General features: G+C 37.1%; 1 protein-coding gene across 4 annotated transcripts in view; it reads left to right on the top strand.

Annotated features, from left to right (window-relative positions):
• LOC117670461 (fatty acyl-CoA hydrolase precursor, medium chain-like) overlaps positions 1 to 13,513 on the top strand; it is a 33,350-nt gene extending 19,837 nt beyond the window's left edge. For all 4 annotated transcript variants that reach the window (XM_087877160.1, XM_087877159.1, XM_034425618.3 and 1 more), the window contains exons 10-13: positions 951 to 1,098; positions 12,322 to 12,471; positions 13,053 to 13,125; positions 13,226 to 13,513. In XM_087877160.1, coding sequence (XP_087733286.1) covers positions 951 to 1,098; positions 12,322 to 12,471; positions 13,053 to 13,125; positions 13,226 to 13,412 — 558 coding nt within the window. In that variant the 3' untranslated portion in view covers positions 13,413 to 13,513. The remainder of the gene's footprint in view (positions 1 to 950; positions 1,099 to 12,321; positions 12,472 to 13,052; positions 13,126 to 13,225) is intronic.

The raw sequence follows: 13,513 nt of genomic DNA, 5'->3' as shown, positions 1-13,513 counted from the left end.
AGTTGGAAAGGACCTTGGAGGTCTTCTAGTCCAATTCCCTGCTCAAGTAGGACACCCTAGACCAGGGGTGAAATCCAGCAGGTTCTAACAGGTTCTGAAGAACCGGTAGTGGAAATTTTAAATAGTTCTGAGAACTGGCAAATACCACCTCTGGCTGGCTCCAGAGTGGGGTTGGAATGGAGATTTTGCAATATCCTTCCCCTGCCACGCCCACCAAGCCACGCCCACTGAACTGGTAGGGAAAAATTTTGAATTTCACCCTAGACCATTCTATATAAATGGCTGCCCAGTTGTGGAGCACCCACAACTTCCAGAGGCAAGTTGATTGTTGATAGTTCACACTGTCATGAAATTTCTCCTAGGTTGCTTCTCTCCTTGATTAGTTTCCATCTTTTGCTTCTTGCCCTGCCTTCAGAGGCTTCGGAGAATAGTTGACCCCCTCCTCTTTGCGGCAGCCCCTCAAATATTGGAAGACTGCCATCCTGTCACCCCTGGTCCTCCTTTTCACTAGACATACCCACTTCCTGCAACTGTTCTTCATATACAGTATTTTAGCCTCCAGCCCCCTAAGGATATTTGTTGCTCTTCTCTGCACAATATATTCTTCCTAACATAGTTAAATAGATTTGACTTAAAATCCTCTCCCAGCATCTTCTACTTGTTAGTTGGGAGCTAAAAGGTAGTTTTCATTGGAAATGGCTGCTGCATCGCTCTCTGCCACAGAACCTAGGCCCATGATCTTACATAGCAGGAGATTTTTAAAGACACACTTTCCTTAACCCTTATTGATTAGGTTAGGATGGCCAGATTCACATAGGATGAAAGAGGGTCAAGCAAACTACATTGGCATGATGAATGAGATTTGTTGGTGAAGGTTAATTAGTGTTAATGAAGTGCCAAAAGGCAAAACAATGCTCAGTGTCTCAACATATGTATTTATTTCTTGGCAGAATTACCCTCCTGAGATTATGCAGATGATACTGGATAAGTATTTGGAAGCCATTGAAGACCCTATAGAGTTCCGCAATCAGTTTCAGAAAATGATGGAAGATGCCATCTTTGTCATACCTTCTCTTCAAACAGCAAGATACCACAGAGGCGAGTTCATGTACAAAGCCATAGGTTTTTCCTAGACTAGAAATAGAGCAGAAATAGAGCAAAGGTGAATTTAATGTCAAAAAAGGATTTGTATAAAGCCCCATTGGGCCTGGTACTACATTTTTTCCCCTGATATTGGAAAACCAAGCAATGGTCAGTTCTTGGTCTGCAGTTATAAAATCAGCCTCTTCATCTGTGAAGATATTTTTGTGTTGTGGTCCGCCAGCGGCCTGCAGAGCTGGCAGCAGAGTCGGACAGTGAGGAGTCTGGGGAGGAACATGGGCCAATCCTGGAGTCTGGGGAAGGCTCGGACGAGGGCTCTGCGTCGGAGGCAGAGATGGGGCCAGGGCCATCTGGGAGTTATGTGTGGACTCCGGAGCCTCCAGAGTCGGACCTCAGTGAGGCAGAGGAACAGGGGGAGCCTGTTCCCAGTCACGCATGTGCAGAGCTGCCAGAAGGCAAGAACAGTTAAAACTAAAGGGACGACTCGGGAGTAGGGCTTGGAGAAGATTGGCCCCTCTCATAAGACATAAAAGAGGAGAAAAGGCACGTGGGCCTTTGCAGGAAGCAACTGTTGTTCGTGCTGGCTGGTTTCAAGACTGTAGCTCCGTGTTGAAACTGTGTTCCGTGTGGCCTTGCAAAGTTAACTGCCAATTAGGTCTTGGCAGCATGTCAAGAGAGATAAAGGTGGGTGCTTATCAGCCTTATCAGAAGAACTGTGGCAGACTTTTGTCAGACTTTTTACAACTATTTGGGATTCATCTGTGAATGAACAGATTGAGAATGAACAGGCTCTGAGTGAGCAGAGTTCACAGCCGTTGAAATAAAGAGAGGGTTTTGGGGACTCATTGTGTGCTTTTACTGTATCAGGAAGCCTAGGTCAGAACATTTTGGTCTCGTCAGTCCCAAAGTGCTCAGGTATAGTTTGCTGATTATATGCAACAAATTAATGGAATAATAGTTTCCAAAGTTGATAATGGAGCCTTTTTTATAAATAGGCATAATCATTGACAAAGCCTAGTTTGTTGGAATTACCGAAGAGGAATCAGCTATGGTCGCAGCGAGGGCTGCAAGAATTGGTGTCAACCAATCAAGATATTTTGGAAGGATGGAGGTTTCTCTTGCTGTTTTATGGTTTTTACCTGTACTCCTAATTGGTTTTTTTCCCTGTGATTGCAACTGGTAACCAGGAGACTTAATTCAGAATTTCTATCTGCTTTTTGTGGCAAAAATAACTTAAAAATACAATTCCCAACTAACTTGAGGGTTACAAAAAATAGATTATTCTTGTCATTTTTGTCATTTTAGCCATCTTATGAGAAGCATTTTACCATTTCAGCTAGAACCAGTAGAACCAGAAATTAGAAGCAGATTGGACCATGATCCTTTTCAGATGTCAATTTTTGGTAGTATTTTTTCTGTTGCAATAAACCAGGAGGGGAAAAAAGACGATTCTGCACCTGAAGGGAGATGAGCTGAGGTAGGAAGGAAACTTTGGTGCTTGGCATTCTTCCTCAGACCAGAAGAAATTCCAAATCAAGGAGGTACAATGGGCACTTAGTCCTTCATAAACTAATCTGCTTTTGCAGATCTGGAAAAAATCAACTAGAACTGTGGATGCACTTCCAGCAGTGAATGCCTCTCTCAGTTGCAGAAAAACACTTTGGCCATAAAATATCGCTTAAAACAAATATTCTTTTTAATAAGATGGTCATAGTTAACCACTACTACAATCACAAATAACCACCAACCCACCAAATAATATCTCCGTACTCATCAAAGACGCCATCGAACATGAACAGAAACGTCCAAACGCTATTTTATTTGGTCTAGATGACACCAACGAATCTGATGATATCAGTAAGGTTCGCAACATTATCAGCAACTTTCATACATCAACCATCTCTGCTGATGAAATCATCGAAATTTCCAGAGATGGCCCTGAGTTCAAGAACAACGATGGCTCGGTGGCCCAACAGTTTTGCAGAGTCGTTTGCATGAATGAGTCCAGCAAACGTAAATTCATTTATAAAATGAATTATAAAAGTAGCCTTGGTAGTACAGTGGTCTAAAGCACCCTGTTATTAAGACCAGCTGTCTGCAATTACTGCAGGGTTCGAATCTCTCCAAGGCTCAAGGTTGACTCAGCCTTCCATCCTTTCTAAGGTAGGTGAATTGAGGACCCAGTTTGTGGGGGCAATAAGCTGACTTTGTATAAAATATACAAAAGCATGAAGGCTATTGCTTAACGCATTGTAAGCCGCCCTGAGTCTCCGGAGAAGGGCGGCATATAAATCAAATTTAAAAAAAATAATAATAAACTCAATCGCCAAAGCCAACAAATTACACCCACCAAGTCACGCCCACAGAACCTGTAGTAAAAAAAAATTGGATTTCACCACTGCACTACGCAGCCTAAAACCATCTCTATCTATTGGGCCTGATGGATTATGTGCCTACTTCTTAAAAAAACTTTCCGCTGCCATAGCAGAACCTCTAAGCATAATCTTTGAAAAATCTTTCAGGATCAGCTCCTTGCCCAAACTATGGTCACTAGCCACAGTCATCCCTATCTTCAAAAAGGGTGACCCCCGCCTAGTTGAAAATTACAGACCAATCTCTTCATGTTGTCAAAGTCATGGAATCAATCATAAACCAATCCATTACCCTCCACTTAGAGACAAACAATCTACTCTCTAACAAACAATTTGGTTTCAGAAAAAAATTGTCCTGTAATCTGCAACTCCTACATTGCAAACACATATGGACTACACAACTCGACCAGGGCAAAGCAATAGACGGAAATTACATAGACTTCTATGATTCTTTGATTCAGTGGTGCACGACAAACTACTTCTAAAACTAAAATCTTATGGCATTTCCGGATCCCTGCATAAGTGGATAGCTGTGTTCCTGTCAAACAGGCAACAAGTGGTCAAAATAGGGAACACCTTATCAAACCCTGCACCTGTTAACAGCGGTGTCCCCCAAGGCAGTGTTTTAGGACCCACACTCTTTATACTTTACATAAATGACCTTTGCGATCGTATTATAAGCAACTGCGTTCTCTTCGCTGATGATGTAAAACTATTCAACACCACCGACAATGCTGCTGCCCTTCAAAAAGACCTTGACTATGTGTCAGAATGGTCAAACAATTGGCAACTCCAAATCTCAACCAACAAATGCTCTGTCTTACACATTGGCAAAAAAAATCAGAACACAAAATACAAGCTGGGCATACACAACCTCATAGACAACCCTCACTCTGTCAAGGACCTTGGAGTACTCATCTTTAATGATCTAAGTGCCAGAGCCCACTAACAACATTACCAAAAAGGCATTAAGAGTTGTTAACCTAATCTTGCATAGCTTCTTCTCCGGAATATTGTACTGCAAATTGGGGCATACAAAACCTTTGCTAGACCAATTCTCGAATACAGCTCATCTGTCTGGATCCCGCACTGCATATCGGACATTAATACAATTGAGAGAGTCCAGAAATATTTCACGAGAAGAGTTCTCCACTCCTCTGCTCGCAACAAAATACCTTATGCCACCAGACTTGAAATTTTGGGCTTAGACAACTTAGAACTACGTCGCCATCAGTCTGACCTAAGCGTAGTACATAAAATTATCTGCCACAACATCCTACCTGTTAATGACTTCTTCAGCTTCAACCACAACAATACATGAGCACACAATAGATACAAACTTAAGATAAACCGCTCCAAACTCGATTGCAGAAAATACAACTTTAGGAACAGAGTGGATCAATGCCTGGAATGCACTACCTGACTCTGTGGTTTCTTCCCCAAACCCCCAAAACTTTAACCTTAGTCTACTGTCAACCTTACCCCATTCCTAAGAGGTCTGTAAGGGGCGTGCATAAGAGCACCTACGTGCCTACCATCCCTGTCCTAATGTCCCCATTTATTTGAATCCATTTCATGTATTCATAGTCATTATTTTTTATTTTTAATTTTTAATTATTCATATTTCTATGCCGCCCATTCTCCAAGGACTCTGGGCGGCTTACACCATAGACAGTATACTAAATAGCATATTGCCCCCAACAATCTGGGTCCTCATTTTACCCACCTCGGAAGGATGGAAGGCTGAGTCAATCTTGAGCCAGTGAGATTTGATCCACTGATCTGCTGAACTAGCAGTCAGCTGAAGTAGCTGCAGTACTGCACTCTAACCACTACGCCACCTCGGTCATGTTTATACTTATATCTGTTATCTTATACATGCTTGATAAAATAAATAAAGAAAAAACAAACAAACAAACAAAAATAGTTGAATAAATCAAAGGAAAGCCAAAATTCTCTTTTTTTAAAAAAGGTTTTTATTATAAACACATTAAAACAAAACACAGCTATACAACATTTATATACATAAACTCTTTTTTACAGCTTTTTCATAGTGATCCTTTCTTAATATTGACTATACATATTTGAACTTTATCTTATTCCATATTACTATCTATATTCTTTATTTCATCTACACTTTGCTTGATCTTTACATTTCCGTCATTCATATTATGATTTACCAATTTTCCCCCTTAATTTAAACATTTCTTTCTCTCTCCTTTATTCCTGTTTCTCATTTTTCCTATCTTCCATAGTTACTTTTACACTTCCAGCATTTCGGTGAGTTGCTGGGGAACATCTTCGCTATTCTGGCTGGAGGCAAATGCCATCTATGGAACATTTTCAACTGGTTTTCCTTGTATGCCGTTGATAATGTCAATTTCATGTTTATTTGCCACATCTTTTCCCACTTCTCTAATGCTACTTTGTGATTGACGTTCCTTGCCCATTTAATGATAGTATCTTTCACTATTTCCTCTTCCATTTTATACCATAATAAGAATTTATATATTTTACTAATTAGTTTCTGTTCCCTCCGATATACAATTTTATCTAATTCGTTTTCCTCCAATTGTACCTCGTTTGTCTTTATATCTTCTAAATATTTTGATCTTATTTGTAAATACGTCCGCCATTCAACTTCCCTATTCAAATTCTTGCTTCGTTTTTAATTTTCCCAAATAATTTAAAATATCCCTGTATCTAATTATCTTGGTCCAGTCTTTTAAATTTGGATGTGTTTCATTAGGCGAAATCCAGATCGGTATTTTCATATAATGTTGTTTTTTGATTTTAATCCAAATTGATAATAATGCATTTCTAATTATATGCCTTCTAAAATATCCATGAGTTTTATGTTTTTCACCCCATAGGAATGCATGCCATCCTACCTGTAGATCGTGTCCTTCAATTGTTAATATTCTTTTATTTCCCAACTCCAACCATTCTCTTAACCATGTTAGGCATACTGCTTGATAATAGATCTCCCATTCTGGAAGGGCTACTCCTCCTCTGTCCCTGGTATCTTGTAAAATTTTTAATCTAATTTTAAGTTTTCTCCCTTGCCATATAAATTTTGAGATCAATCTGTTTATTAAATCAAAAAAGCTTTTTTCTAATCTTATCGGTATAACCTGGAAGAGGTATAGAATTTTGGGCAGGATGTTCATTTTTATTGCAGCGACTCTTCCCATCACTTAAATTTGTAGATTTTTTCCAATTTTCCAAATCTTTTCCAATTTGCAGTATTAATTTATCATAATTATCCTTTTTGATTGAGGAACCTCTTGCAGTTAGCCAAATCCCTAGGTATTTTATTTTTTTCATTATTTGAATATTCATACTATTTTCTAATTCTATCTCTTGTTTTTTTGTAAGGTTTTTAGTTAGCAATTTAGATTTATTTTTATTAATTTTTAATGCAGCCAGTGCACCAAATTCTTCTATTTTTTTTGATCAATTTAGGGCCTGATTTTAAAGGTTCCTCTATTATGAAAACCATGTTGTCTGCAAAGGCTTGTAATTTATATTCTTCATTTTCTAGCTTCAATCCTTTTATCTCTCGATCTTCTCTAATTTTTCTTAAGAGTGGTTCCAATGACAATATAGAGAGAAGTGGGGAAAGTGGGCATCCTTGTCTCACACCTTTTGTGATCTCGAATCTATCAGTCATATATTGATTTATAATTACCTTTGCAGGTTTTTTTAATACATTTTCTCAATCATTTTTTCAAATTTTGACCCAAATTCCATTTTTTTCAATTGTTGTATCATGAATCTCCAGTTTAAATTATCAAAGGCTTTTTGGGCATCAAGGAAAACCAGTGAAATTTGTTTCTCTGGGTGTACTTTATAAAACTCTTATCTATTATGGTCCGTGTGTTGTTTTTAATTTGTCGACCTGGGAGAAAACAATTTTGATCCGAATATATGTGTTTATCTAAAATAGTTTTTAACCTCTCAGCTATAATTGACATGTATATTTTATAATCTGAATTTAACAAAGAGATAGGCCTGTAATTTTGTACTGATTGCTGGTCTGAACCTTCCTTATGTATGAGCATGATTAATGCTTCTGTCCATGTTTTGGGTATGTTTGTTTGATCTAATGCTTCGTTGTATATTTCCAGCATTAATCCTCCTATCTGTTCTTGTATACTCCTATATAACTTGACTGGTATTCCATCTGGTCCTGGTGTTTTATTGTTTTATTGTTTTTTTGCCTTTTTATTGCTATTCCAAATTCTGTTTCAGAGATTGGTCGATTTAGTACTTCTTTCTGTTCCTCCATAAGTTTTCATACATTTGTTTCCTCTAGGTAATTTTTAATTTTTGCTTCTGTTGTCTCTTCCTGTGTATATAATTTAGAAAAGAAAATATGTATAATTCATTTCTTGTCTTCTCTTTTATATTGGACTTTCCTTTCTTCATCCTTCAAATGTTGTATCATTCTTTTGTCTTTTTCCTTTTTTATCTTATAAGCTAACCATCTGCTCACTATAAGCTAAGCATTTGCATGCTTAAAATAATTTTGTTTTGCCATCTTTATTTTCAATGCCACTTCTTCTTGGGTTATTAAATTTAGTTTATGTTTAATTATTCTCTGTTCCTCTTTTACTTTTTTATTTTGGGGATCTTTCTGTAGGTCTTCTTCTAATTTTTTAAGTTCTTCCTGAAGTTTTTCTTGCTGGGACCTTTTCTCTCTCCTTTTCTTTGCAATCGTCAACCCTCTAATATACGCTTTTAATGTATCCCAATGGTTTTGAATTGACGTGTCTTCTTTTTTATTTACACTTAGGAAAATCTCTAGCTCTTTTCCCAACAATTGCTTATATTCTTTCTCTTTACGTATGTTTTGATTTAGCGTCCATCTTTTGTATCTTTTTTGCCCTTTCCAGTATATAATTATCGGGTTATGATCAGCCCATTCATTTATTCCTATTTCTATTTTTTCTAATTCTGATTGTAATTGTGCTGCCATCCAGGCCATATCAATCCTAGACCATGATTGATGCGGATGAGAGTAATATGTATATTGTTTTTCTTCTTTATAAATTTCTCTCCATGCGTCTTTTAAACTTAATTCTGATGTCATGTTGAAGAATTCTTTAGGTGATATTTCCTTCTTTTTTTATTTTTCTTGTTACTATAATAATCTTTTTTGCTATCACTAGGGCATTGTAAATACATACATACATTTTCTAATCCTTGTTCTATTATTCTGTCATGTAATTTTTTGAAATATTCCTGTTGATTTTTGTTTGGGGCATATACCACTACTAATAAAATTTGTTTATGTTCTGCTTCTAATTCTATCATCAAAGTTCTACCCTCATCATCTGCATAAACTAATCTTGAATTTATTCTCTCTTTTATGCAGTGTACATATGCAGTATGTACACTGCAATTCCTCTTTTTTTCTGTTGTGATAATGATACGTGTAATCTTCCTAATTTCTTGTTTTCTAATAATTTTTGGAATTTTTTTTTATATGTACCTTTTGCAGGCAAATCACATCTATCTCTAATTTTTTAATTTTGTAAATATTTGTGTTCTTTTTCTGTGCATTTAGACCGTTTATATTCACGTTTATAATGTCTCTTCCATCCCCTACTGTGTTTGTTTCCTGGTGTTTCTTGTCTCCCTTTTTACTCTTCCTCTTGTTCCTTCTCTTTCTTCTCATTCTTTTTCTTGAGTTTTTCTTATCTCTCTCTCTTTCCAGCTCCTCTTCTTGATCACCCTCTTGATTTTTACTCTCTGATTCATCTTTACTTTCTTGTTCTTCTTCAAGGTAGTTTTTATAGAATTATTGAGCTTTTTCTATTGAATCTATCTTAAATTTCCTATCCTGCCATGTGATAAGAATACCTTCGGGGATAATCCATCTAAACATTACTTTGTATTTTATAAGGTGAGATGTTAGAAATTGGTACTGTTGCCTTTGCTCTCGAATTCTACGTGGGATTTGTTTTAGAATTATAATCTCTTTCCCTTTATATGTTACGGTCTCTTGTCTTGATTTTTTGTAGATTTCATCTCTTATTGTTTTTTTTTATAAATCTTATGTGCACTTCTCTTGCTAAACGGTGTCTTCTTATGTAGTTGTTGTGCACTCGGTAAATTTCATCTATGGTGTCTTTTATCTCTGACTTATCTCTCTGTGTTAACTCTGCTATTATTTCGACCATTTTTCCCCCAGATCTTCCTCTTTCTCCTTCATGACATTTTGAAAACATAGAAAATATGAGGCTTTCTCCATTTCCAAGAATATAATTGAGTCCGACAATTCCTTATTTGATTGTAATACTTTCTGCTCCGCCATTTCTAACTTAAGGTCTAATTGGTCTACCTTGGTTTCTATTTTTTTAACTTTTTGCTCATTTTCCACAATTGTTTGTTGTATATTTTCCATCTTTCCCTTCATATTTTTAAAATCTTCTTTTACTTCCCCTATCTCATTTTTTATTTCTTGATGGTGTTTTCTGGCCTTGATTATCCACCATTCATTCTTGTGACTTCATTAATGTCTCTTGAATCATTTGGAGCATATTTTCCATACTATTCATTGTTGGCTCTGTTTTATCTTTTTCCTTCCCTAACATATTTTCAATTAACCATTGAGTTGTAGGAGAAGCCATGGATGTTGGGTTAGAGATAAGCTTTTTTCCGGTTTTGGTTACTGTTGCTGTGGTTGACATTGTTAAGTTTCTAGTAAAGTTCTTCCATAGTATCATAAAAGTGAAGTATTCTATTTGATTTAAAACGTTCTTCTATGCTTACTACTTTCTAATTTATTTGTTTAGTTTCTTGCAAACTTAATTTAACTAATATCACTCTTAATTACTTTTAATTACTAGTAATATTCAATGTGTATATCTCAATTGTATTTATATATGTTTATCTATGTATTTATAAATATAAATGTATATTTGTCTGTTTCCCTCCCCCCCTTTTTTTATTACCCTCCTTTTGTTCTCAATTTGTAACCACAATTTTTCTTAGTCAATATTATATATTTACCTTTTACCACAGTTCTTATATATCAATCCCTTATTATTCACCACCACTCAAATCAGATTTTACCATTGAATTGCTCTTTAACAATTGTTCCCTCTTCCCCCAAATCAGATTAATTAATTAATTAATTATTCTTTTTCAAATATTTTCACTATAATTATTATAAAGTACCAAATAGTCAAGATATATCTTCCCTTTGGTTTCTTCAACATCTATCCAAACAGTTCTTTAACATTGATTATTCTTAGCAATATATTCTATAACTTCCCCTTTTTCAAAAGTTATTAACAAACACAATTCCCCCCCACCCTCAGATTACAATTTCTGTAAGTAAGTATAAATATATTAAATTCCAACCAGATTTTTCCTTTTTTCGGGGTTCTTTTCTGATTTTCTTCTCTCCAGTCCTTATTGCATCAGATTTTTTCTATCACGCAGTTCAAGCTTAGTCACTTTCTATTCCACCGTACAATCTCTAAGTCCTCCCAGACTCTTTCTTAATTTCTTCTTAATATTTATAAGTCCACAATTGTCCACACATCTATCTGTAAATTTCTTTCCAAATTATCTCCTCAGTCCACCAATTTAAGGAAAGAACTTCTTTAATTTTTAAATCCAAAGTTTATATATATTTTCAATGTTTCTTCCTTCTCGTGCTGTATTTACTCTTTTTTTTTCTGCAATAAGTCCATAACTCGAGTCCAAATATTTCAGTTGGTTACTTTGTATCTCCTTTGTTGATAACTTCTTCTGCCACTTCTATTACACTGTTTCACTGTCTTCATTTGATCGTCTCTCTGTTAAGCGCTTTCCTTCCCAAGCGCCACTTTCTTTTCCTCTCTCGTTTCATGACTGCTTATTAAAAAATCTCACTTCCCTTTTTTCCCCCTGATCTTCCGCGACCACCGATGCTGAATCCACTTTTTGCTTCCTTGCTATGCGACTGCCATTGCTCTCGATCTGCCCTAAAGACAGATTTTTCCCTGGATTTAAGGAGTTTGGTTTAATTCTCCAGGATGCTAGCGTATCGTCCGAAGCCTTAAAACCTTCCCCTTTAGTATTCCGAGCCCTCCGGGTTTGGAAATGCCCTTAAAGGGCTTCTTTTCAGGAATTAATTGGGCTTTCAGGAGCTATAAAACGCACCCTCACCCATACCGCTTTGACATCACCGCCAGAAGTCCAGAAGAACAATGTGAGAAAGTGGGAAAGAGAATCGATTCCACCTTAGGCAGATCCACCTGAATTGCTTCTGACTAATTTGGAAGCCTAAATAGTCCAGAATAGATCAAGGGAGGACTTCTCTTGCTTAGTTTAGAGCAGGGGTGTTAAACTGGCAACCCGTGGACCTGATGTGTCACATGCAGATCACGCCCACCCCAGCTCCGTAAATGGGAAAAACATCAGGTGACATGGCGAGTTTGACACCTGTGGACTGTGGACATGAAGATTTAGAAGAACTGCTCAAACTAGGGAAGAAGATCTTTCGCTGAGCATCCTCACACAGTAGAAATCCATAATGATCATAAGACCAGTGCAGTGTCACCTTGTACCCTGCCCAGTGAAGCTGGCATAGCATGTTCAGACACGGGCTTTCTAAAATCCTTTCTGGTCAGGCATCTGTCTTTTTGACTGCTGGAAAATTTTTCCAAGGAAACACTAATTGCCTATGTTTATATATAATGTTTTAATTTAATTTATATAACCTGATATAAGGCTACCATCATGCCAGTTAATGCAGGAGCACAGCTGTCATGTTCCTTGTCTCTTACTGAACATAGTTCCTCTCTCTACATGGCCATAATACTTTCTCTGTTTCTCATATTTTTGATAGATTCTGCTGCTCCGGTCTACTTTTATGAGTTCCAGCATCGTCCCACAGCATTCAAAGATACAAAGCCAGATTTTGTAAAGGCAGACCATGGCGATGAAGTTGGCTTTGTATTTGGAGGACCATTCCTGAGAAGCAACTCAGTCAAACTTAGTAAGCCCTAAAACGACTGAATGGAAAATTTATCCAGAAATCGTGCCCAGACCAGGCCATCTACGAGGGATTTGCAGATTAGCTTTAGTTTGATTCTGTTCAGATCAGTGATTTACAGTTTAACTGCAGCTTGTTAATTTAGCTCCAGATGTTTGCTGGCATGCTTGAAAAAGAAGTAGGAGAACCTTGCATTGATTTAGCAAGTTTTTGTCTTAACTGTTCAGATGGCTCAAATCAATCATTCACAAACTGAAAACATATTGGTGGAGCCTGAAGATTCTACTTTTGCATGACAAGGTTGTCAGCCCAAAAATAATATCCCATTGGATGATCAGGCCAAGTGCTGTGTCCCATCCAGCCAAGCGGTTCCTAACTCAGATGATTTGTCAGTGTCCCCAGAATCTGACGATCTAAAATCTCGGGTTCACTTTACGGGAAATCAGTTTAGCTATAATTGCAGATAGATGGGAATTGCTGGTAAACTTTCTTCATAAGTAGGTAGAAATCATTTTAAAGCCTTTAAATTCTAATTAGATTATGCATAGTATGACTAAGTATTTTCTCTTGTGTGCTCTGCACAGGTGAAGCTACAGAGGATGAGAAACAGCTTAGCAGAACAATCATGAAATACTGGAGCAACTTTGCCCATAACGGGTGAGAGTTTGGCTATTTTGAAACATTGAATTTTGATGGCTGAGTTATGTGAAGGCAGTATGCTAAAGGCAAACTGAATTCTTGGCTCTGCTATTTCCAGGAATCCAAATGGGGAAGGCCTGGTGGAATGGCCATCTTATGGTCTGCATGAAGAGTATCTCGAATTAGACTTGGAACAAAGAAAATCGAAGAAACTGAGAAACAGCTATGTGGACTTTTGGTTAAAGGCCCTGCCTGAAAAAATGAAAGCAATAATTGAAGAAGAGAAAACACACCCGGAGCTGTAAAATGCTGTTTTTTATTTCTCTTGCAGCAGGACCGACTGGTGTACAGCACCAGTCTTGACTGGACTGGATAGTAAAGCTTATTAAAGCTTATTAAACAGACA

This window comes from Pantherophis guttatus, chromosome 11 (assembly GCF_059756535.1).
Source record: "Pantherophis guttatus breed Tessera chromosome 11, ASM5975653v1, whole genome shotgun sequence".
Classification (NCBI taxonomy): domain Eukaryota; kingdom Metazoa; phylum Chordata; class Lepidosauria; order Squamata; family Colubridae; genus Pantherophis; species Pantherophis guttatus.
This window is presented reverse-complemented; position numbering and strand designations above follow the sequence as displayed.